The sequence below is a fragment of the Garra rufa genome, chromosome 23 (genome assembly GCF_049309525.1).
Source record: "Garra rufa chromosome 23, GarRuf1.0, whole genome shotgun sequence".
NCBI classification, from domain to species: Eukaryota; Metazoa; Chordata; class Actinopteri; order Cypriniformes; family Cyprinidae; genus Garra; species Garra rufa.
Window position 1 is genome coordinate 20,325,546 of NC_133383.1, and position 25,193 is coordinate 20,350,738.

General features: G+C 33.8%; 1 protein-coding gene across 2 annotated transcripts in view; it reads left to right on the forward strand.

Moving 5' to 3' along the window:
• frem2a (FRAS1 related extracellular matrix 2a) overlaps positions 1-25,193 on the forward strand; it is a 105,557-nt gene that overhangs the window by 71,865 nt on the left and 8,499 nt on the right. For both annotated transcript variants that reach the window (XM_073829876.1, XM_073829875.1), the window contains exons 7-16: positions 11,706-11,855; positions 13,360-13,569; positions 13,744-13,941; positions 16,476-16,640; positions 16,858-17,040; positions 17,298-17,428; positions 17,505-17,663; positions 20,321-20,624; positions 20,813-20,944; positions 23,037-23,368. In XM_073829876.1, coding sequence (XP_073685977.1) covers positions 11,706-11,855; positions 13,360-13,569; positions 13,744-13,941; positions 16,476-16,640; positions 16,858-17,040; positions 17,298-17,428; positions 17,505-17,663; positions 20,321-20,624; positions 20,813-20,944; positions 23,037-23,368 — 1,964 coding nt within the window. The remainder of the gene's footprint in view (positions 1-11,705; positions 11,856-13,359; positions 13,570-13,743; positions 13,942-16,475; positions 16,641-16,857; positions 17,041-17,297; positions 17,429-17,504; positions 17,664-20,320; positions 20,625-20,812; positions 20,945-23,036; positions 23,369-25,193) is intronic.

The window sequence follows — 25,193 nt, forward strand, 5'->3', positions numbered from 1 at the left end:
CAATTCTGTTGTGATTGGCACAGAGAGGAGCACTTAAGCTTAAGCTAAGTCAGCGAGCACTAAAATCAGTGTTGCCAAGTCCGCGGGTTGAAGCAACCCCAATAACGTATTATTTAGCCTCTGGAATGCAAATTTACCGGGGGAACTGACAAAAAGCATCTATTTTACACCCTTGAACCACCTTCGAAATGTGATTAGGCTAGTTTTCAGTAGCAGCTCAAATGCACCTTTACTTAAAACAATAAACAATCCAATCCGTTTTTAAAATAATGACATAAAAACATTTTGTTTAACCCTTATGCAAGAGAATCATGGCCACAGCTAAAGTTTAGCTGCTAAACTGTAAACGCATAACAAAACAATAATGGTGGATACGTTAGCCGAGTGCTAACGTGACTAAATGATGAAACAACACAGTTTGTAAAGCACAATATGCCAGTTACTTTCTTTGTTATTAAACAAAGTAATTAGAACAACAACAGTCTATATTAATCAACAGATTCCTAGGAAATAGTGGCTTCACAGCGAATTATCAGAACTATTTCAGTAAGACTATGATATCATGGTTTACCTGGAAACCTAAAGCTGTGCTAGGTATACATCACATATTAGCGCAGTAGATGTTTTGAGAACTCACTTGAAAATGTACACATAACGTATCAATCGTACTTACAGGTTGTGGTTTGGAGACACTTGTTAGTCCGAATAAAGAAGATTAGAAGCCAAAGGAGATAAAAGCCAAGATTAGAGAAGCAGTCCTCTGTAAAATGACGAGCAGACAACAAAAGGTTGCTTTCACGGTGCAGAAAACAGCGTCTTCTCGACATGATGTAAACATGTCAAGAACAAGCTACATTACAAATGGCAAAAAATATATTTTCTGAAAACCCATATGACCTGCTCTTTAAGTTTTTTGAGGAAAACATTTCAAATTTTTTCTCATATAGTGGACTTCAGTGGGCATCAATAGGTTGAAGGTCCAAATTGCAGTTTCAGTGCAGCTTCAAAGGGCTCTACATGATCCCAGCCGAGGAATAAGGGTCTTATCTAGCAAAACGATTGATCATTTTCTTAAAAAAAATAAGCATTTCTATACTTTTTAACCACAAATGCTCATCTTGCACTAGTTCGACTTTACACATTACATAATCACGTTGGAAAGGTCATGTGTGGTTAGTTCTTCATCTGTGTACTTCGGTTCAAGGGCATTTGACTTTCTTTGTATGTTCCCTTTGAAAATTACCATTTTTTTTCACTAGAAAAGACCCTTATTCCTCGGCCAGGGATCGTGTAGAACCCTTTGAAGCTGCATTGAAACTGCAGTTTGGACCTTTAACCCGTTGATCCCCATTAAAGGCCACTACAATCTTAAAAATGAAGGTGCTTCAATCACGATGCTATAGAAGAAACTTTTTATCTAAATGATTACATAAAGAACCTTCAACATCTGAAGAACCTTTCTGTTTCACAAAAGGTTCTTTGTGGCAAAAGGTTCTTCAGATTATAAAAAGGTAAGCAAGAAATGTTTCTTTAAAGAACCATTGACTGAATGGTTCTTTGTGGAACCAAAAATGGTTCTTCTATGGCATCACTTGAAGAATCTTTTGAAGCACCTTTATTTTTAAGAGTGTATATGGAGGAAAATGCTAGAATGGTTTACTCAAAAACCTTAATCTTAAATGATCAGGAAGTTTTAATTCTGGAGTGAACTAATTCTTTAAATGTTAAAAATGCGACACACTTGCATGAGATTCTGAGAACTAGTGCATGTGTGTGAGTTGTTTTTCTACACTCTTTCTGCTTATGAAATGCTGACTGTGAATAGTCAAAATAAAATTCTGTGTGAAATTGTGCATACCTCCAAAATCTGTATCATCCTGTTCTCCTCAGCTTCTCTATTTCTCTCCTGTGCACACACACTAGCACATACACACACATATGAATTATTGATCTGGTGGCCCTAGTTGGGCTGCTCAAGTAGGTTGTGTATCATTTCTGTTTTTATTTTCCTGTTTATCAAGGTTTTAGATCAGAATGAAGCAAGTCTGAAATTTAGGCTATTCCCCAGATTTATGTTGAGTGGTTAACTGCAGATGGAGAGATAAACACAACTTTGACAAAGTAAAGCACAACACCTCCCCCAAATGATCAGAGACGATGAGAAAAAAGACTGGAAGAGTGTGTGTGTGTGTGTGTGTGTGTGTGTGTGTGTGTGTGTGTGTGTGTGTGTGTGTGTGTGTGTGTGTGTGTGTGTGTGTGTGTGTGTGTGTGTGTGTGTGTGTGTGTGTGTGTGTGTGTGTGTGTCCCCAAAATGTCCCCACAAGGATAGGAATACCAGTAGATTTTGACCTTGTGGGGACATTTCTCAGGTCCCCATGAGGAAACAGGCTTATAAATCATGCACAATGAGTTTTTTTGATGAAGTAAAAGTTTGCACAAACTCCTGTGAGGGCTAGGTTTAGGTAGGGTTAGGGCGATAGAAAGTACGGTTTGTACAGTATAAAAACCATTACGCCAATGGAATGTCCCCATAAAACATGTATACCAGTGTGGGTGTGTGTGTGTGTGTGTGTGTGTGTGTGTGTGTTTATGTGAGGTAGGAGTTTGCAGGTAAACAGACAAAGGTTGACTCCCTCAGGCAATGCAGGACTGATTTTATCTCTGAATGCTGGAGAGAAGATCTCAATGAGCAAGGAAAGAAGGTCAAAACTACATCTGAAAACTCAGTCCAAAACTCAATTACTCACTCTCAGTTGTGTGTGCTAAACATGGGAACTGGTTTGCCACTGCCTTTGTGTGGAGATGACAAAACTAGCAAGAAACTATACGTTTTTCAGTTGTATGATGGTAGTTTTGCTGTTTTCAAAATACTGTTGCTTTTTTCAGTGAGTCGTTGAGTCGTGTTAGGAAGTTACACTCCATACTGCTGTCTCTCTCTGAGAGCTAATGAACTGCATCAAAACAAACAGAGTGCGGATGTCGAGCTCAGTGTTGTTTGGCCGGCAGCGACTGAGCACACTGCAGATTAAAACTGAAGAGATGTTCTGGTGCAGAGATAAAGAGTACAACAAAAACTGGTGGAAACTACTCGGACATAGCCAGGCTTTTGACTCCAGTGAAATGTCTGGTCCTCACTGCAAACTGATTACTGAAATACGATAATATAGCCTACATTTGAAGTGGATCAAAAAAGTTCATCAGTTGTCCTAAGACATGAACAGGTATTGTTTTGAAGTTAGGACAACTTTAATGAAAGATTTTGATCCACTTCAAATGCTGACTACTATATTTGCTTAGGAAAATATTTGCTTTGTTGGACCACTGTGTTTTATCAAGGGCAGGGTCAATGCAGCTAGCTATCAGGAGATTTTGGAGCACTTCATGCTTCCATCTGCTGAAAAGCTTTATGGAGATGAAGATTTCATTTTTCAGCACGACCTGGCACCTGCTCACAGTGGCAAAACCACTGGTAAATGGTTTACTGACCATGGTATTACTGTGCTCAATTGGCCTGCCAACTCTCCTGACCTGAACCCCATAGAGAATCTGTGGGATATTGTGAAGAGAAAGTTGAGAGACGCAAGACCCAACACTCTGTATGAGCTTAAGGCCGCTATCGAAGCATCCTGGGCCTCCATAACACCTCAGCAGTGCCACAGGCTGATTGCCTCCATGCCACGCCGCATTGAAGCAGTCATTTCTGCAAAAGGATTCTTGACCAAGTATTGAGTGCATAACTGAACATAATTATTTAAAGGTTGACTTTTTTCGTATTAAAAACACTTTTCTTTTATTGGTCGGATGAAATATGCTAATTTTTTGAGATAGGAATTTTGGGTTTTCATGAGCTGTATGCCAAAATCATCAATATCAAAACAATCAAAGGCTTGAACTACTTCAGTTGTGTAGTAATGAATCTAAAATATATGAAAGTCTAATGTTTATCAGTACATTACAGAAAATAATGAACTTTATCACAATATGCTAATTTTTTGAAAAGGACCTGTATATGTGTGCAGCCTAAGGCTGAGACCATCCAAGAACCAGATATTGATGTTGGACATGATGTTTTCTGCTCAGCATTATTTGTATGACAGTGTAGCCCTAGGTGAAGGTGGAGAAAACAAGAAAATGTGGTAAACATGACTGTTTGAAGGAAGTATATCTACAGAGACACCTGTCTTTGCTTTCAAATTAATGCCTGACAGCACGCGCGCATGTTTGACAGATGTTCATAGTCAGAGAACAACAAATGTTTATGTCTAGAGAAGCTCAAATATTAGCACACAACTCGGCATGCGCTGACTGTCAATGAGTCTTACATTCACATTCATACACTGAATCACCCCCTCGTGCATTAGCTTTCACGGGCGTCGATATCAGGACGCACCGTGCAGATGCACACCAAACCCATGTAGATCATCAAGAACTGCTGCACACTGAGCTAAAATGGTGTTCTCAGTCAGCAGTATCAGCAGCATCAGACAGCCAGCTGTCTGAAGAAAAGCCCTGTGCTGTTTCCTGTGCTGTCATTTATTGTGTGGAATGTACACACAGGTATTATTGCTCACATAAATCTGTCAGTACTAAATCAGTGCTGTTGAAGCCGCAGGGCATAAAGACCGCCTCTGCATTAGAAAACCACCTGTGTAGCTCCAGACTAAATCAATACTTACTTTAATGTTCAGATGTGGATAGTGGACCAGTGTTCACATACTGGTACATGTTATACTGTAATAGTTTATGTTGTTTAATTTTTTTTTTTTTTTTTTTTTTTTTTTTGGAAAATGGACCATTGTCATATTATAGTTGGCTCAGCTTTCAAAAATTAGCTTTTTTTATTTAGATTTTTTTTTTACAGGAAAATAACTATAAATGTTATAGATCAAGTTATATCAAAAATGATCAAAAATGTTTCTTGAGCAGCAAATCGGCATAATAGGTTGATTTCAGAAGGATCATGTGACACTGTAGACTGGAGAAATGATTCAGCAAAAGTAATTCAGTAAAAACTCAGCTTTTACATCATTTCATTTTAAAATATATTCAAATGGAAAATAGGTATTTTAAATTGTAATAATATTTCACAATATTACTGTTAATGCTTTTTGACCAAATAAATAGAGAGAGCAAAAGAGACCTTTTTCAAATACTTTTGAAAGTGTGTTTGTGTGTTTTTTATATGCATAATTTAATAGAGAAGTATTTCTCTAGATAAAAACAATAAGCAGTTTTAAATAATTGAAAGGGAGGTTCATGGAAAAGCAGAAATATTTCAAGAGAGAATCAATAAAACCTAAAAAAATGTATTTATTATTTTATTTTATTAGGGTTTCAAGCACGTAGAGCTGAAACCCTGTTGTAATTGTTAGAAAGGATCAGTAATATCCATGTAAAACTGATCAGGCAGACCAAACCGTAAGTCGTAGAGACTTGAAACTTGGAGGGACGGTACTACTCCCACCATCTACATCTACAACGTCACCAAAGCTCGCCCCAATCGGCCTGATGGGGGCACTACAGCGATCAAAAGTATGAAATTGTCCATAACTCCTAAACAAATTAGTCCTAGGCTTTTTGCCCGATTGGAACCAAACCACTGCAGGAAGATTCTCTGGAGGGTGAATATCAATAATTACCAAAAAAAAAATTGATCTTTCAACCGTCGGTCTCAAAGGGATGCCAAAACGTTCAAAAAGGGCAGGGGTGCCTGTACTAAAACGACTAGAACGTTTGAACAAAATAAGATATCTTCACCAAACTCACAACGCATATGTAAGAGCTGAATCTGAGGTCACGTGAAAAAAGTCATAACTACACAACTATTTGTTCTATCAACATGAAAATCGGTACAAACGGTCTTGGTCCAAAGTGACATTTGCGTATCTCAAAAATGAAGTTGGAGCACCTATTAAACAAACTTAACAGAGGTTGATCGTGGTGGGCCAGTAGTAGTAGTATTTAGTTTTATTATTATAGTAACTATTAATATAATATAAATAAAAAAAAATCAAATAATAATGGCTATTATTTTATATTTTCATTTTTCACTTTAAATTTAGTTGCAGTGATTTTGTCATTTTTATTTACATTTATATTTATTTTGGAAGCCTGTTTCTGCCACTAAATAAAAAAAATGAAGGTAATCATAACTTTTTATCTTCATAACTGCATGATATAAACTTGAAATTGCAAGAAAGTTGGAATTGTGAGATATAAACTCGCCATTCTAACTTTTTTCCTTGCAATTCAGACTTTTTTCTCTCACAATTGCAAGTTTATATCCTGATATTCTGATGTTTTTTTAGAATTGGGAGATGTAAACTCACAACTGCGAGTTAAAAAAAGTTACATTTTGCAGGGAAAAAAGACTGTCTTTATAAAACTGGTAGTTTATATCTCACAATTCTGACTTTATTTAACTTACATTTGTGACTTTTTATCACACGATTCTGACTTTATAACTTACAATTTTGAGTGTATATAAGTTTATATCACAATTCTGACTTGATAACATGCAATTTCAATTTTATATCACGCAATTCTGACTTTATAACTTGTAGTTTCAAGTTTATATCTTGCAATTCTGAGAAAAAATATGAATTTCTAGTTTATATCTCGCAATTCTGAGAAAAAATGTCAGAAATGTAAGTTTATATCACAATTCTGACTTGATAACATACAATTGCAATTTATATCACGCAATTCTGACTATAACTCACAATTGCAATTCTGAGAAAAAAATCTGAATTGCAAGTTTGTCTCACAATTATAACTTTATTATATGAAATTGCGACTTTATATCATGTAATTTTGACTTTATAACTCGCCATGCTGAGTTTATATCTTGCAATTCCGAGTCAAAATTGTAAATTTATAGCAGTTCATGCTTTCCTTGTGATGGTTTTACTTCAAATCCCACCGTTCAGCTATGCTTAATATGCAAGATGTCACAAAAAAATTCTACATGCCAAAAACATCTAGTTGATGCTTCTTTTCAAAATCACTTCTTTGTTAACAGTAATTTCTAATCTTATTTTCCCTTGAAGTGTAAAAATAGCTTCAGTTTTTGACAGATACAACTAAATGCTGCACAAATCTCAGTGCTTCCCACCTCCTTTTCCTACTTAGTTTTCTGAAGGATGTTTCACAAAGCTGTCAAAAATGCATAAACCCATCCGCACTCCATGCTGCCGACAGACGCGCTAGCGAGTTCAAACATGAGTTTCCAGAATCGGAGAACACACCGACTTTTTATCCGTCACCTGAAGCTTTAAAAAGCTCTGACAGACTCGTGCTCGAGAACAGGCTCCCGGAAATAGACGTGACGTGCTGCGGTTTTGATTGGAACAGGACATCTCGGGGTAGATGGCCGCAACTATTTGCCAATATAATGAATATTTTGTAAGAGCACAAGCTACTTTTAATAATTGGAATATGAAACTAACGGTGTGGATGATAATGTGTCCGTCTAATCGAAACTGTTTGTTTGGACACCTGGATGTGAATTATCCCAGTGTGCTTATATCCATATGGACTTGATAATTTGCAGCTTTGTCTAATTGTATCTTCTTCAAAAAATTGAATCTTGTGCAAGTTTGCTCTCTGTGGTGCAGATGCCGTCATTCATCTGCTTCGTGCATGAATCATCTCTCATTAGCCCCGCTGAGTATGATAACACTCGGATGATTCAGCACAGTTCATATATGCTGTGATAAGTCCTCAAATGGGCTTGCTTGAAGCTTCCGTCTGTGTATCACAATATAATGCAGCATGAGATTTTACCCTGAGGGGCTTTAACCTTCAGCTTCACCCTTCGTCTAATGCAGCTTGAATATTTCAACACACTGATTCTTTTTTAAATGCTTTCCCTCATTGAATCATTTTAAAACATCTTTATCATGAATGATATCCTTTCAATTTTATTACAATTTCAGTTCTTTTTTTAAAAAAAAAGCTGCATCTAGGGACCAGAATGTTTTAGAGAATTGGGATAGTAAGAATTCCCCCTGCAACAACATGGCAACAAACGCTCAGAATGCCTTAGCAACCAAATAGCAGCACCCTTAAAAATCACTCACAATACTTTAGCATCTTTTTATAGGAAATGACAAGAAAATGTGACAGATTCACTGTCTTAATGTCAGTGTTTTGAATTGGAAAGCACTGGCATACAGAAATATTTGATATTTGCATATTTTTGTCTCTAATAATAGTGGGTTAGAAAAATTGAGATTAGTATGTTTACGTGAGCCAGAATCGAGTATGTAATTAGATTACTTTTTCAAGTAACTAGTAAATTATTAATTTTTATTTTACAAAAAAAAATTGAAATACTTTCTCAGATAAGTACTGCTAGTTTCCATTTATTGATTGGCAGCTTTCATGTTCTCATGTTGAGAGAAATCGAGAGTAAGTGCAAACATGTTGTGTGCGCAGGGAACATGATGTTACTGTAGTTCGAGACTAAATATGAACATGCGTTGACTCATCTCACTTGCACAAAAACAGATTCAGTAAATATGTGAAAATAATAAATAAAAAAGTGAAATCTCCTGCCTCCTGTTCTTCATGCAACCCAAAATTGCGGCACAGCTGAAAGGTTTATTTGAGCTGCACCCTCTACTGTACAGACGTGAACTTATATTTCCTTCGGCCTGAGGCTTATTCATTTCACTTTTGGTGTGAAAAACTTTAACATTTGCCAAAAAAAAAGCTCTTTATATTAAAAATAAACAACCAAGACCAGCCCAGGTGAGAAAAAGTAATGTAAAAGTATGTAACGCATTACTTTCCATAAAAAGTAACTAATGCATTAGTTACTTTTCCAGGAAGTAACGCAATATTTTAATGCATTACTTTAAAAAGTAACTTTCCTCAACACTGTTTATATTTCTGTTTAGTATGGAAGACCACTTTCGCCACTGAATGCAAAAAAATTAAAAAAGGTAGTCATGACGTTATATAAACTCACAATTGTGAGAAACAAAGTCGGAATTGTATATATAAACTCGCTATTCATTTTTTTTTTTTCACTTGCAATTGCAGGCTTATATCTTGCAATTGACTTTTCTCAGAATTGTGAGATGTAAACTCACAATTATGAGTTACAAAAGTCCAAAATTTGAAGAAAAAAACTTTAAAACATGTCATTTTATATCTCGAGTTTATATCAATTCTGAGAAAAAAAGTCGGAATTGCTATTTTATATCTCAGATAAAAGTCGGAATTGGAAGTTTATATCTCACAATTCTGAGAAAAAAAGTCGGAATTGCAAGTTTACAGTACATCACGTATTTCTGAGAAAAATTCGGAATTACAAGTCTATATAACGCAATTCTGAGAAAAAAGTAGGAATTTTAAGTTTATATTTCGCAATTCTGAGAAAAAAGTTGGAATTGCTTGTTTATATTTCGGATGAAAGTTGGAATTGTACATTTACAGTACATCAAGCAATTCTGAGAAAAAAAAAACGGAATTGCAAGTCTATGTAACGCAATTCTGAGAAAAAAGTTTATCTTGCAATTCTGAGAAAAAAGTATATCTCGCGAGTTCATATGTTACAATTCTGAGAAAAAAGTAGGAATTTTAAGTTTATATTTCGCAATTCTGAGAAAAAAGTTGGAATTGCTCGTTTATATCTCGGATAAAATTTGGAATTGTACGTTTACAGTACATCAAGCAATTCTGAGTAAAAAATCGGAATTGCAAGTCTATATAATGCAATTCTGAGAAAAAAAGTCAGAATTGCAGTTTTAAATCGCACAATTCTGAGAAAAAAAGTTGGAATTGCAAGTTTACAGTACATCACGCATTTCTGAGAAAAATTCGGAATTGCAAGTCTATATAACGCAATTCTGAGAAAAAAGTTTATCTCGCAATTCTGAGAAAAAAGTAGGAATTTTAAGTTTATATTTCGCAATTCTGAAAAAAAAGTTGGAATTACTCGTTTATATTTCGGATAAAAGTTGGAATTGTACGTTTACAGTACATCAAGCAATTCTGAGAAAAAAAAAACGGAATTGCAAGTCTATGTAACGCAATTCTGAGAAAAACTTTATCTTGCAATTCTGAGAAAAAAGTTTATCTCGCAAGTTCATATCTTGCAATTCTGAGAAAAAAGTAGGAATTTTAAGTTTATATTTCGCAATTCTGAGAAAAAAGTTGGAATTGCTCGTTTATATCTCGGATAAAATTTGGAATTGTACGTTTACAGTACATCAAGCAATTCTGAGTAAAAAATCGGAATTGCAAGTCTATATAATGCAATTCTGAGAAAAAAGTCAGAATTGCAGTTTTAAATCGCACAATTCTGAGAAAAAAAGTTGGAATTGCAAGTTTACAGTACATCATGCAATTCTGAGAAAAATTCAGAATTGCAAGTCTATATAAAGCAATTCTGAGAAAAAAAGTCAGACTTGCAAATACATAGCACAATTCAAAGAAAAATGTTGGAACTGCGAATTTATGTCTCGTAATTCTGAGAGAAAAAAGTAGGAATTTTAAGTTTATATTTTGTGATTCGGAGAAAAAAGTGGCAAAAACCCCTCTAAAACCAGCCGGCTGACCGGCAATGACCAAGGCTGGTTTTAGCTGTTCAGCAGGCTGTTTTGTTCAGCAGGGTACTTTTTAGCTATTGTAATCAGCAATATCAGCTTTGTTTTAAATATGAAAAAAAAATTAATAGGTTCCAAAATAAAAGTGTTTTGGTCTGTTAGTTCTCAGAGACGCACAGAAACATCCACAAAATCTTAGTTTAGGGCAAGTACTATTGGTATTTATACCTTGTATTCTCATGAAGATGAATCCATTCATAAACCCTGCAATTTGTGACCTGATCTTATGTTTGGAGGCTGTTCTGACCAGAGAGGTTACAGGCATTTCTTTGTAAGTGGCTTCCTGTAGATAATGTGAGATGACAGCTGTTGAATCCTCTCCCAGGGACCTCTGCTCTTAGACGCCGCGGGAGAGAAAAACACTAACTTCCATACAAGATGTCAGTTTGTTGTCATGGAAACCAGCGTCCACTGTTCAGTCAGCAAACTGAACAGTGGTGTTGTGATGGTTATGAAACAGAGCTGGTTTTAGCTGTCATACAGGTTTTTTAATTGGTAGGAGGTTGATTTACTATTCAGTACATGATTTATTCAAGGGGTTTTGTCCACCGTTACAATTAAATGTAAATAATAAGGAGGAAGGTTGATTTTTAGGGATAGTACATGTATTATAATTTCAATAACTGCAATCAACAGGGTTCCTGCGGTTATGGAATATATATCTGGAAATATCACTTAAATTAATGCAATTTTAAAGGTCATGGAAAATTCATTAACAATCTGTAATGAATAAAACTTTTTTGCTCTAAAATACTTTTTAAATTGGTTTGATATTGTACTGCAAAACTTTTTTTAACATTTAATTGGATTTTACAGGTTTACATATAAAATATCCTTCAACAGAAAATATATTAACGTTATGTTTAGTTATTCAGTGTGTAAGATAACATAACATAGATAAATAAATAATAGTTTAACATGAATAAAAATAAATAAAAAGAAAAAGAAAAATATCTTTAAATGTTTTTTAATGATTTTTTTTCATTTTTGAAGTTTGAAAGTGATTAAGGATTCATTGAAAGACCAATTAATTGAAATTCATTATTCATGGAAGTTCATTTTTATCCTTTCATCTTATTTTCCCCACAGCTCCAGTGTTTTATTTCGGCAGTCAGGAGTATCACGTCGATGAGAGCGATGGCCACGTTGAAGTCCGTGTGTGGAGGACTGGGACAGATCTTTCTAAAAAAGCTACAGTCACTGTGAGATCCCGCAAAACAGAGCCTGTTTCTGCTGAAGGTGTGTGTTATCATTGGATTTCCATTTGGATAATTCTTCTTTTACCCATCCTCAACCAGCATTGTTACTCATTTTATACAATATTTAAAAATATCAGACATAAGAAAAAAGTTAGAATTGCAAGTTTATGTCTCACAATTTTGAGAAAAGTCAGAATTGCATGTTTATTTCTCACAATTCTGAGAAAAAAAGTTAGAATTGCTAGTTTATATCACAATTCTGAGAAAAAAAAGTTGGAATTGCAATTTTATAAAATACAATTTTGAGAAAAAAGTCAGAATTGAAAGTTTATGTCTCACAATTCTGAGAAAAAAGTCAGAATTTCTGGTTCATATCACAATTCTGAGAAAAAAGTTGGAATTGCAAGTTTATATCACAATTTTGAGAAAAAAAGTCACAATTGCTAGTTTATACCATGCAATTCTAAGAAAAAAGTCAGAATAGCAAGTTTATGTCTCGCAATTCTAAGAAAAAAGTCAGAATAGCAAGTTTATATCTCGCAATTCTAAGAAAAAAGTCGGAATAGCAAGTTTATATCTCGCAAATCTAAGAAAAAAGTCAGAATAGCAAGTTTATGTCTCGCAATTCTAAGAAAAAAGTCAGAATAGCAAGTTTATGTCTCGCAATTCTAAGAAAAAAGTCGAAATTGCTAGTTTATATCACACTATTCTGAGAAAAAAGTCAGAATAGCAAGTTTATATCTCGCAATTCTAAGAAAAAAGTCGAAATTGCTAGTTTATATCACACTATTCTGAGAAAAAAGTCAGAATAGCAAGTTTATATCTCGCAAATCTAAGAAAAAAGTCGGAATAGCAAGTTTATATCTCGCAATTCTAAGAAAAAAGTCAGAATAGCAAGTTTATATCACACTATTCTGAGAAAAAAGTCAGAATAGCAAGTTTATATCTCGCAATTCTAAGAAAAATGTCGGAATTGCTAGTTTATATCACACTATTCTGAGAAAAAAGTCAGAATAGCAAGAATTGTGAGTTAAAAAGTCAGTTACCGTTTTTGTTTTTATTCGGTGGCGGAAACAAGTTTTCATTAATGGCCAGTGAAAGTTTTTTTTTTTTTGGTTGAGGAAACTGACTTGTAAAAAATGTCCTTTTCTTTTAAGATGTCTCCAGTTTCTATTTTCACTGCAAACAAACTAGAAAGGCTGAGGGTATTTCATCAATGTGAGAGTTATCAGCTAGAATTATTGAATATTACAGCTAAGTCCTTGAACAAATGACATGTGGCATCAAAAATTCAGCCTAGAGCTCTCAGCAAAGCTGAAATACAAAAAAAAACACTCTGTTCATCTGAGTCCTCTGTGCAGTCAACCCAAACTTGAGCTGTAAGCTCTATACTGTAAATCGATCCCTCAAAAAAAAAAAAAAAAAGCCGCAACAGCAGTCTCTCTGAGAGAGGATTAATCGAAAGTGAGGATCCTGTGCTTCTGCCGTTAAATATCGTTTGACCTTTCTCTAACCTTAGCATTTTTTCTGTGTTCATCTGCTAGCGGGGGTTGACTATGTGGGAATCAGCAGAAACTTGGAGTTTGCACCGGGCGTGAGCATGCAGACAGTCCGGGTCACCATCCTGGATGACCTAGGCCAGCCTGTTCTGGAAGGGACAGAGAGATTTGAGCTTATTCTCCGGATGCCCTCCAATGGAATTCTGGGAGAGCCAGCGAAAGCCACGATCTTTATCAACGACTCCATTTCAGACTGTAAGTGTTCTTTTTTCCAGCAAAATTTTGACTGTGACACACATTGATTTGCTGTTTCACAGACTTGTCTGTCACCGACAGCATGAATGACCCAATTATTACTAGTTTTTGTCCTTGATGTGGAGGTAGACTGTTCTATTAGAGCATTTTGATTTGTTTGTTCTCTTTCTTCAGTGCCAAAAGTGCAGTTTAAACAGGCTGTGATGACTGCAGAGGAGAGTGAAGGTCACATCACTGCAGTGGTACTCCGCAGCGGAGACATCAGACACAAGTCCACTGTACGATGCTACACTCGGCAGGGTTCTGCGCAGGTGGTGTCCGACTTTGATGAGAGACCCAACACTGACACATCCATCGTAACTTTCTTGCCTGGTAAATAACCTTTTACATAAGATGGGAAGTGGAATGGAGGGAAGTACAACTTAATGAATGAACAAATGAATGAATGAACAAATTATTAACAAAGAATTAACAATGAACGAAAAAACTGATGAACAAACAATCGGAACAATGAACAAATGAATGAATGAATGAATGAATGAATGACCAAACAGTAAACAAATTAATAAAATAATGAACAAATAAATAAATGAACGGACACATGAACAAATGAATGAATGAATGAACAAATTAATGATGAGCAAATGAAGTAATGAACAAACAAACAAACCAACAATCAACAGATTAATGAAAGAATGAACAAACGAATGAAGGAACACATTAATTAATGAAGGAAGAATTAAAATTAATGAATGAACAATTAACAAAAAAGTAATAGCCAAATAAACAGAAAAGTGAAAAAATGAATGAAAGACCAAACAGTAAACAAATTAATAAAGTAATGAACAAATAAATAAATGAACGGACACATGAACAAATGAATGAATGAATGAACAAATTAATGATGAACAAATGAAGTAATGAACAAACAAACCGACAATCAACAGATTAATGAAAGAATGAACAAACGAATGAAGGAACACATGAATTAATGAATGAAGAATTAAAATTAATGAATGAACAATTAAAAAAGTAATAACCAAATAAACAGAAAAGTGAAAAAATGAATTAATGAATGAATGAACAATGAACCAACAAAGAACAGATTAATGAATGAATGAACGAACAAACAGCGAACAGAATAAATGAATGAACAAATAATTGAACGAACGGATGCGTGAATGAATGACCAAACAAAAACCAACAATGAACAGATTAAAGAATGAATGACAGTGAACAAAATAATGAATGAACAAGCAAATAAATAAATGAATGAATGCATGAACAAATCAATGAACAAATGATAAACAAATTAAGCAATGAACAAAAACCAACAATGAACAGATTAATTAATGAATAAACAAACAGTAAACAAAATAACTGAATGGACAAATAAACAAATGAACGAAAGCATGCATGAATGAATTCATTCATTCATTAATGAAAAACAATGAACAGATTAAAGAATAAATGAACGAGCAAATAAATGAATGAACACATGAGTGAATGAATTAATGAACAAATGATGAACAAATTAAGTAATGAACAAAAAACAACAATGAACAGATTCATGAATGAAGGAATGCAAGACTTAATGAACAAACAAATCAAATTAATGAATGAACTAATAAATGAATTAATGAACAAAGAAACCAACAATGAACAGATTAATGAATGAATGAACAAATAGTGAGCAAATTAATAAATGAACAAACAAATGAATGAATGCATGAATGAATGAGTGAATAAACGAACGATGAACAAATGAAGTAATAAACAAACTAACAATGAACAGATTAATGAATGAATAAACAAACAGTTAACAAATTAATAAATGAACACAAATGAATGAATGAACAAACAATAAACAAATTAATGAATGAACAATGAGCAAATGAATTAATCAATGAACCAACAATGAACAAATTAATGATTGATTGAATGAATGAATAAACAAACAGCGAACAAATTAATAAATTAACAAACAAATAAATAAATAAACAAAGGCATGAATGAATGAATAAATGGAACAAACACATGAATTAATGAACAAACAAAACAAATGCATGAATGAACAATGAACAAATAAATTAATGAACAAACAATGAACAAATTAATCAATGAATGCACAATGAACAGATTAATGAATGAATAAATAAATGAACAAACAGTGAACAAATTAATAAATGAACAAAGAAATAAATTAATGAATGAACGCACAAATGAATGAATGAATGAACAATGAATAAATGAAGTAATGAACAAACCAACAATGAACAGATTAATGAATGAATGAATGAATGAATGATGGAACGCATTGATGAATGTAGGAACACATGAATTAAAGACCAAAAAATAAAATGAATGAATGAACGAAAGAAACAACGATGGATAGATGAATAAAAAATGACTGAAATAACAAACTATGAACAAATTAATAAATGAACAAACAAATAAATGAATTATTTAATGAACAAATGAACTAACAAATCGGTGAGTGAATTAAACTTGAATTAAAACGTGTAAGACTTCAACTATGTTAGCCCAAATTCAAGTAAAATATGCAAGTTATGGCCTTCTTTTTAATTTGGGATGTGGAATAAAAGAAACTGAATAAAAGAATGAACACAAAAGAACAAATAAATGTAAAAAGAAACTTATAAATGAAAAAACAAATTAACAACTAAATGGACTAATGGACATATGAATTAATGAACAAAGAAATTAATTACTGAAGAAACAAATAAACTAACAAATAGGTGAGTGAATTAAACTTGAATGAATAATAATAAACATTTGGCGTAAGGCGATGTCAGTTTAGCTTTTTTTAATGAATTTTTTTAAACTAAAAAAATGTTAAACTGTTTACTTTGTTCAGACTTTGGTCTCCATGTTTTGTTTCCCAGGAGAGTCTGAAAAACCATGTGTACTGAAGCTGGTGGATGATTCGATTCATGAGGAGGAGGAGGAACTAAGGCTAGTTCTGGGAAATGCGAAGAGTGACTCACCATACGGAGCGTCCATAGGCAACCAGAATGAAACCCTCATCAAGATCAAGGACAACACTGACAGTAAGAAAGAAACAAAAACATTTCTCATCAAAGCCATTTTCATTTGAAATACACTTCAGATGAATATTAAAAAGAAACACCTGACACTGAGGTTCAGATTCCTAGAATTTGGGTCAAACTGCAGTAAACCCACTAAACAGATTCTCTTTTGGCTAAGAATCTTTTAATGAACAAAACCCCCTTAATTCTCATCTGTCTTCTCATCTTCCTCTCTCAGAGCCCATCATCAAGTTTGCAGAGACAAAGTTCAGCGTTAGTGAGCCAAAAGAGTCGGGGCAGATGACATTGGTGAAGATCCCTATCCGCAGGACAGGAGACGTTTCGAAAGTGTCCCTGGTGAGGGTGCACACGAAAGACGGCTCTGCCGTATCTGGAGAAGACTACCATCCCATCTCCCTCGGTGAGGCTTCCGGAGGCCAGAACGGGTCATTTGCATTTTGAATATGCCGCATCTAATTATCCTTTGTAGATTGGCAGGTGGCTCCAAGCTGCTTCCACATGCATGCATTTCCTGTCTACATCAGGTTATATAGAGTTCAGGATGCAAATGACAAATGCAATCAGGTGTAGAAGCGTTTAGGAGAAGAAATGTCAGGACGTGTTTATCTTTTAATGGACGTAAACATATATTTTGTGTCTGTGTGTGTGTGTGCGCAGATGTTGAGTTTAAAGCGGGTGAGATCGAGCATGTAGTGGAAGTGGAGATTTTGTTTGATGGTGTAAGAGAGATGAGGGAAGCCTTCACTGTCCATCTGAAACCTGACGAGAACATGGTTGCTGAAATCCAGGTGAGAAATGTTCCCTGCGGTACATATCTGGAGTTTAATACACAGTTTACGTAAATTGAAAAATTTGTGTCTTTAGATGACTAAAGCCATAGTGTACATTGAGGAGACCAACAGTATGGCTGACGTCACGTTCCCTTCACTGCCTCATGTCGTGTCGCTTCTTCACTATGATGATATTAGAAGAACCAAAGAAAATGCCCATCCACCCGCTGGATACCCTGTCGTCTGTGTTACGGTAAGAGGAGAAAGTCAGCGAGAAGGTTCTCAAAATGTTTCCTAACTTACGTATGATCAGCGTCATTCATTTTTAATTTTAAGTGCATTTTTCATGCTAATTCTGTGGTTGTTTTTATCACGTTTTTATTAGGTCCTTGAAGTAGACGTAAATGAAAAAGATTATAAGATTATAATGATTTTTCAAATCTTAAGCTATAAAATATATGTGACCCTGGACCACAAAACCAGTCATAAGTAGCATGGGTATATTTGTAGCAATAGCCAAAAATACATTGTATGGGTCAAAATTTTTGATTTTTCTTTTATGCCAAAAATCATTAAGAAATTAAGTAAAGTTCATGTTCCATGAAGATTTTTTGTAAAATTCCTACTGTAAACATATCAAAATGTAATTTTTGATTTGTAATATGCATTGTTAAGAACCTAATTTGGACAACTTTAAAGGTGATTTTCTCAGTCTTTTTGATTTTTTTGCATCCTCAGATTTCTGATTTCAAATAGATGTATCTCAGTCAAATATTGTCCTATCCTAACAAACCATACATCAATAGAAAGCTTATTTATTGAGCTTTCATATGATGTATAAATCTCAGTTTTGTCAAATTTAACCTTATGACTGGTTTTGTGGTCCAGGGTCACATATAGTAATATAGGCTTCACAGTGACAGTGCTTTTCTGAAACCATTAGGACTTAAAAAACAGCACAAGAAACGCAAACAATGTTTAATCTTTTAATTCTTCGGTGTTGTTTCCTGTGATAAATGATTTAACAGAAGTCTGTTGTGTGCAGAAGTTTGTGCTGTGGCACTCTGATACACTATATTGCCAAAAGTATACTCCTTTTGATGAACAGGTTTAACTACTTTAGCCATTTCCATGAGTACAAATCTTAATGCTTAAGCATTTAATGCTGACTTCAAATGCAGACCTTGAGCCAAAAACTCATCACCAAACCCCAATGACTTGTAACTATGGCTACAGTCATTTCACACACTTCCAAAACTGGAAATACAGTTTGTAAATACATGAATTATGCTTCTATCTTTGTTGCCACAGTTTTGGAAGTGCCTTTTTCTGTTCTAAAGAAAGGGGTGTCCCAATACTTTTGTTTATAGTGTAAGTCATTGGTGTTTGGTGATGAGATTTTGGCTCAAGGTCTGCATTTAAAGTCACACCAGAGGAGTTCAGCTGGGATTAGGACTTGGCTTTATGCAGACCAGTCAAGTTCTTCCACACTGACTGAATCAATCATTTTTATATGAACCTTGCTTTATACACAGATGCATTGTCATGTTAGAGTAGAAAGGGTCCTGTCCAGACTCTTGCTATAAAATTAGAAGCACACAATTCCCTAGAATATCATTATATGCTTAAACATTAAGATTTGTACTCATGGAAATGGCTAAAGTAGTCAAACCTTTTCATTAGAAGGGGTGTCCCAATACTTTTGGCAGTATAGTGCATGTGTACCATGGTATTCAATGACTGCCATATTCCTGTACCATTATATTATATTATATTATATTATGTAACACTTAAAGCCTTTATGTATAATGCATTGTAAAAGTATTCCTAATGTATGCTGTAATGCATTGTATCTTTTCATAAATAATAGTAACCAAAGTTAAAATGCATTATAATATTTGAAGGTTTGTTTTTCGTGTGTTTTAATGCATTTATACTTTTTAAATGTCTAACAATAAATAGATAAGTATCACAATTATTCATGAGAGCATACAATGCCTTAGGCGCATTACAAGACATAATTATTACATTAAAACTACATTTATAATTTATTATAAATAAAGGCTTTAAGTAAAGTGTTTCCATATTACTGTATATTATATTATAAAATGTTATATTATATTTAATTATATTATATTATATGCACACTACTGTTTAAAAGTTTGGGTTCTGTATTTTTTGGGTGGTTTTTGAAAGTAATTGAATTGACAATTGATCAAAAACACAGTAAAAAGTAATATTGTGAAATATTATTACACTATTTTAATATACGTTAAAATGTAATTTAAGTGGAAGTTGTAGAAGCTAGACCGTTAATTGCATTAATTAAACTACTCTTTAGGGTCAGAAAGTGAATTCTTTGCACTTTTAAAAATAAATATCTTAATAGAAAAATTTATCTCTTAGTTTCTGCATGTTCTAATGAGTGATTTTGTTTCAAATCATAAAACAGGTTTGTGTTGCCTAATAATATTACTTTTTTTGTCTTTTGGAAATGCACATTTGATAGTAGTACTAGCTTGAATTAGAAAGCAGATGTAAATTTATTTTCATTAACAAAAACAGTAACATCTGTAAGAACTGTAACACAACAACCAAATGTTTATATAATAAAAATTAATTATTCTGACTGTTTGACTTTTATTAAAATTAACCATTGGTATTCCACAGTAACATACATTTAGATCATGATTACCATAGTTAAAACCACTATAATTTTGGTATAAATGCACTATAGCTTAATCACGAAAAAATACTGTAATTATATTCTATTAGGAAAATTATATCATGATAATTATTGTTATCGTTTAATCACCCAGCCCTATCTAATAGTATTTTGGATTTTAAAATGTGGCGTTTTCATTGTTAGATTTTCTTTATCGTCCTTGTTTGTTTCTCTGACTAATCCAGGCCTGCAATCCCAAATATCCCGACTACGACAAAACAGGCTCCATCTGCATTAGCGAACGCATCAACGACACGCTGACTCGATACCGATGGCTCATTAGCGCCCCCAGTGGTCCGGATGGCGTCACCAGCCCCATGAGAGAGGCAGACTTTGATACCTTCTTTACTTCCTCCAAGATGATCACCCTAGACTCCATTTACTTCCAAGCGGGCTCTAGAGTGCAGTGCGCGGCCCGTGCCGTGAATTCTAACGGGGATGAGGGGTTGGAGCTGAGCAGCCCCATTGTGGCTATTAGCATGGAGGAAGGTGAGCCCGAAACATCACATTAAGTCGAATCATATAAAAATGCTTTGCTTTTGTATAGCGGCACCAAAGAACATTATGCTTTCCCTGAGCTGCTGGTTATAATATGCCATTTGCAATGTGGAATTAGACTGTCAGTAGGTGGTAATATGCTTGAAGTAATGTTTCATGTCTTTGATGTTCCTGGGCAGGGATGTGCCAGCCACGTAAATTGGGCACAGTAGGTGCTGAGCCCTTTTCTGCCAAACTGCGTTACACCGGCGCTGAAGACCCTGAATATGCCAATCTCGTCAAGCTTACTGTCACCATGCCCCACATAGACGGTGAGAGAATTATTTTCCCTCTGGCTGCCAGGTTGTTTGCTTAGTTCAGCCCCTCTGAGAGAAACCCCTCTCACATATCCCCTTGGGGGAAAAAGCTGGCATTCTTGTTGGATTTATGCGTTGTTCGCTGTCAAAACTAAATATTACAGCTCTCTTCAAAAGCCTAAATCAAAGTCTGAATGATGCATAAACATGAAGTGTCATGTCATACATTTGCCAACAACATTTTCCATCAAAATATCATGTTTGTCTTCCATCAAAATGATTGCTGGGAAGAAAATAATAAAAAGGGGGCAAAGTGTTTTCAAGTATTTTGGGAAAAAATTGTCACAAGTTTCATGTCAAAAATCTAGGCCATTTGACCAAGTATTGCTGCATTCATTTTACCTTCCTAACTCATCAAAAGCTGCTTTTAACTACACTTTTCTATAACTTTCCTACATTTCTGTGACACTCTGAGATAACTACATTTACTGCAGGCAAAATGTTCAGTTAAATGAATATTTAGTTAAAAATGAGTATTCTATCAACTAGTCTTGAGTAGCATGGGTATATTTGTAGCAATAGCCAAAAATACATTGTATAGGTCAAAATTGTCCATTTTACTTTTATGCCAAAATCATTAGGATATTTAGTAAAGATCATGTTCCATTAAGATATTTTCTAAATTTCCTATATAAAAACTTCATTTATGTTTAGTAATATGCATTGCTAAGAACTTCATTTGAACTTGAAAGGCGATTTTCTCAATAAATCGATATTTTTGCACCTTTAAATTCCAGATTTTGAAATATTATCCTATCCCAACAAACCATACATCAATAGAAAGATTATTTATTCATCTTTCAGATGATGTATAAATCTCAATTTAAAACATTTGAACCTTATAACTGGTTGTGTGGTCCAGGGTCATAGTAATTTCTGCTTTAAAAAATGCTTTATCAACATTTTTGATACCACAGAAATTTCTTAAATCTTGTCACCAATGTCAATATCACAAAAAAATAACAAAAGAAAAAAAAACTCAAGCTCACTAAATCCAAGTAAACAGTCAGCATTTAAATAATAATAAGAAACTTATTTAAACTTACTGAAATACTACAGTAGAGTAAATGATTAACAAATGATACTTACGTTGTATTATATTGTAAGCACTTCATATTCTTCACTGGATAAATTAAATATACAGTATATTTCTTCTTATTAAAGTTACAAAAGTGATTTAGTCAAGAGCAGTCAGAGATTTTCTCTCTTCTGTTGTTTGATTAACATGAATGACAAACAGCAGGAATTTTAGACTGCTTTAACTTTATACTGTTATACATGTTTTATTTCTCAGCTGTCTGCTTTTACATAAGACCTAAATTACTGTGTTTATGAGGATATTTGCAAAGACAGGCATTTTGACACACACAAGTGCGTGTATTTAACCATTCATAGCTTAGATGCGCACGCCTATCTGACAGCATTCAGAAACAGCGCAGACATATAATGAAATGAGTTCTCTTTCACTGCTGATTGTGTTTCAACGGTTTAAAATCGCTTGTTTTTAAACCTCAATGCTTAAAAATTCATGTAAATGATCATTTTTCAATGACAGTAGTCGAAAATCTTTACCAGTTGACTCATTTTTACTAGTTAATCATGTCTACCTGTATATCACCCACCCCTACTATATCTTCAAGTTGTTCCAAACCTGTATGACTTTATTTGTTCTGTGGAACACAAAACATTTTTGGGAGATTGCCCAAGAATGGACAGCTATAAAATTTTGTTTATAGTGTTGTTTTTTAGATTCTCCAGAAACCAACACTGTAAAAAAGCCTGTGTGACTCATAGATCATATTTCTTATCTTTTGAAACCATATTAAAACTATAAAGAAAATGTAAGAAATTATTAAGGAGAAAATCTTCCTGTCTGCAGTAGCTTTCAAATCTCATTTGCACTAATATTTAGTGCTACAGCTTATTATTATTAGTATGACATGTTCCTCTTTACCAAGGCAGTACTGCATATGATTTTACTAAGTCATTCCATGTATGTGTTTTTAGTTCATTAACTGTCATGTATTTTGTATGTGGTGTGTTCCAGGCATGCTCCCTGTGGTCTCTACTCGTGCACTGTCCAATTTCGAGCTGACTCTGAGCCCCGATGGCACTCGCGTGGGAAACCACAGGTGCTCCAATCTGCTGGACTTTAATGAGGTGTCCACACGCCATGGCTTTCTAACCAAGGCCACTCGGAATATAGAGGGTGTCGGAGAGACTCTGCCGTATCAGTACAGCCCCGTCCTCAGAGGCCAGAGCACACTACGCTTCTACAGGAACCTGAACTTGGAGGCCTGTCTGTGGGAGTTTGAGAGTTATTATGACATGTCTGAGCTGCTCACAGACTGCGGGGGAACGATTGGAACAGATGGGCAGGTGAGACGTCGACGCCGCCACTTTTAGAATCCTCTGAATTCTTATGATTAGCGGTTTATAAATTGCAACTGTCCTCGTCTTGGAGTTAATAGAACGCACATGAAAGAATGAAAGCTTTGAGATTCTGATGCCTCATTTATCTCGTATTTACACCACTGTAGTTTTAGCCAGATTATCGCAAAACTCCATTAAAGGGATAGTTCCCCCAAAAATGAAAATTCTGTGATTTAATTACTCACCCTCATGCCATTCAAAACCTGTAAGACCTTTATTCATCTTCGGAACAGATATTAAGATATTTTTGACGAAATCCGAGAGTTTTCTGACCCTGCATAAACAGCAATGTAACTGAAATGTTCAGAGGCCCAGAATCAAATTTGTTTTTACTGTTTCTCTTAAAATAAGAATAAAGTCAAAATTATGAGAATAAAGTCGAAATACTATGAGAAGAAAGTCCAAATATTTTGAGAATAGTCCAAATTTATTATTTTTTAAATAATATATTATTTATTTTGAAAATAAAGTTGAAATTACAAGAATAAAGTCGAAATGGTTGACTCATAAAAAAATATTACCAACAAGTAACTATTCACAAGATTTTTTTATTCACGGTATAACACAGTTAATAATATTTAACGTCTTCCATTCATTATTTGCAGCACGCCAGCCACCCACATTTCGACTTTATTCTCGAAATATTTTTACTTTATTCTCTTAGTAATTTGACTTTGTTCTCAAAATATTTAGACTTTATTCTCTTAGTATTTCAACTTCATTCTCTTAATATTTAGACTTTATTCTTGAAACATTTCAACTTTATTCTTGTAATTTCAACTTTTTCAAAATATTTCGACTTTATTCTCTGACTATTTCATCTTTATTCTAATAGTATTGTGACTTTATTCTAGTAAAATTTAGACTTTATTCTAGAAACATTTCGATTTGGTTCTAGTCATTTCTACTGTATTTTCAAAATAATTCGACAATTTTTCGACTTTATTATAGTAATTTCAACTTTATTTTCAAAATATTTAGACTTTATTCTCTTAGTATTTCGACCTTATTCTCTAAGTATTTTGACTTTATTCTCGAAATATTTAGACTTTATTCTCATAGTATTTCAACTTCATTCTCTTAACGTTTCAACTTTATTCTAGAAACATTTGGACTTTATTCTAGTAATTTCTACTGTATTTTCAAAATAATTCAACGTAATTTTTCGACTTTATTCACATAATTTTTCGACTTTATTCATGAAATATTTAGACTTTATTCTTGTAGTATTTCAACTTTATTTTGAAAATATTTTGACTTTATTCTTGAAATAAATTTTGATTTTATTCTAGAAATATTATTACTTTAATCTCATAATTTTTTTTTTTTTTACATGGCACTAAAACACTGTCATGAGTGTTAAATTGGTTAGATTTTCTTTATTTTTGGATTGTAAAAAACCCTCTATAATAAATGTTTAAAATTTGTCCAAATTATTCTTTGCACCTTTTTTTGTGAAAATAAAATGTAATTATTTTTTGATTATTCAAAGAATCCTGGGGGGAAAAGTAGAGTTTTCACAAAAATATTAGGCAGCACAACTTTTTACAATGATAATAATGTCTCTTAAGCAGCAAATCATCATCTTAAAATGATTTCTGAAGGATCATGTGACATTGAAGACTGGAGTAATGATGCTGAAAATTCAGCTTTGCCATCTCAGAAATAAATTAGATTTTAAAATATATTAAAATTTATTTCACAATATTTCTATTTGTACTGTATTTTTCATCAGAAAAAAAAAATATTTTTTTATATTATTTGGAAATAA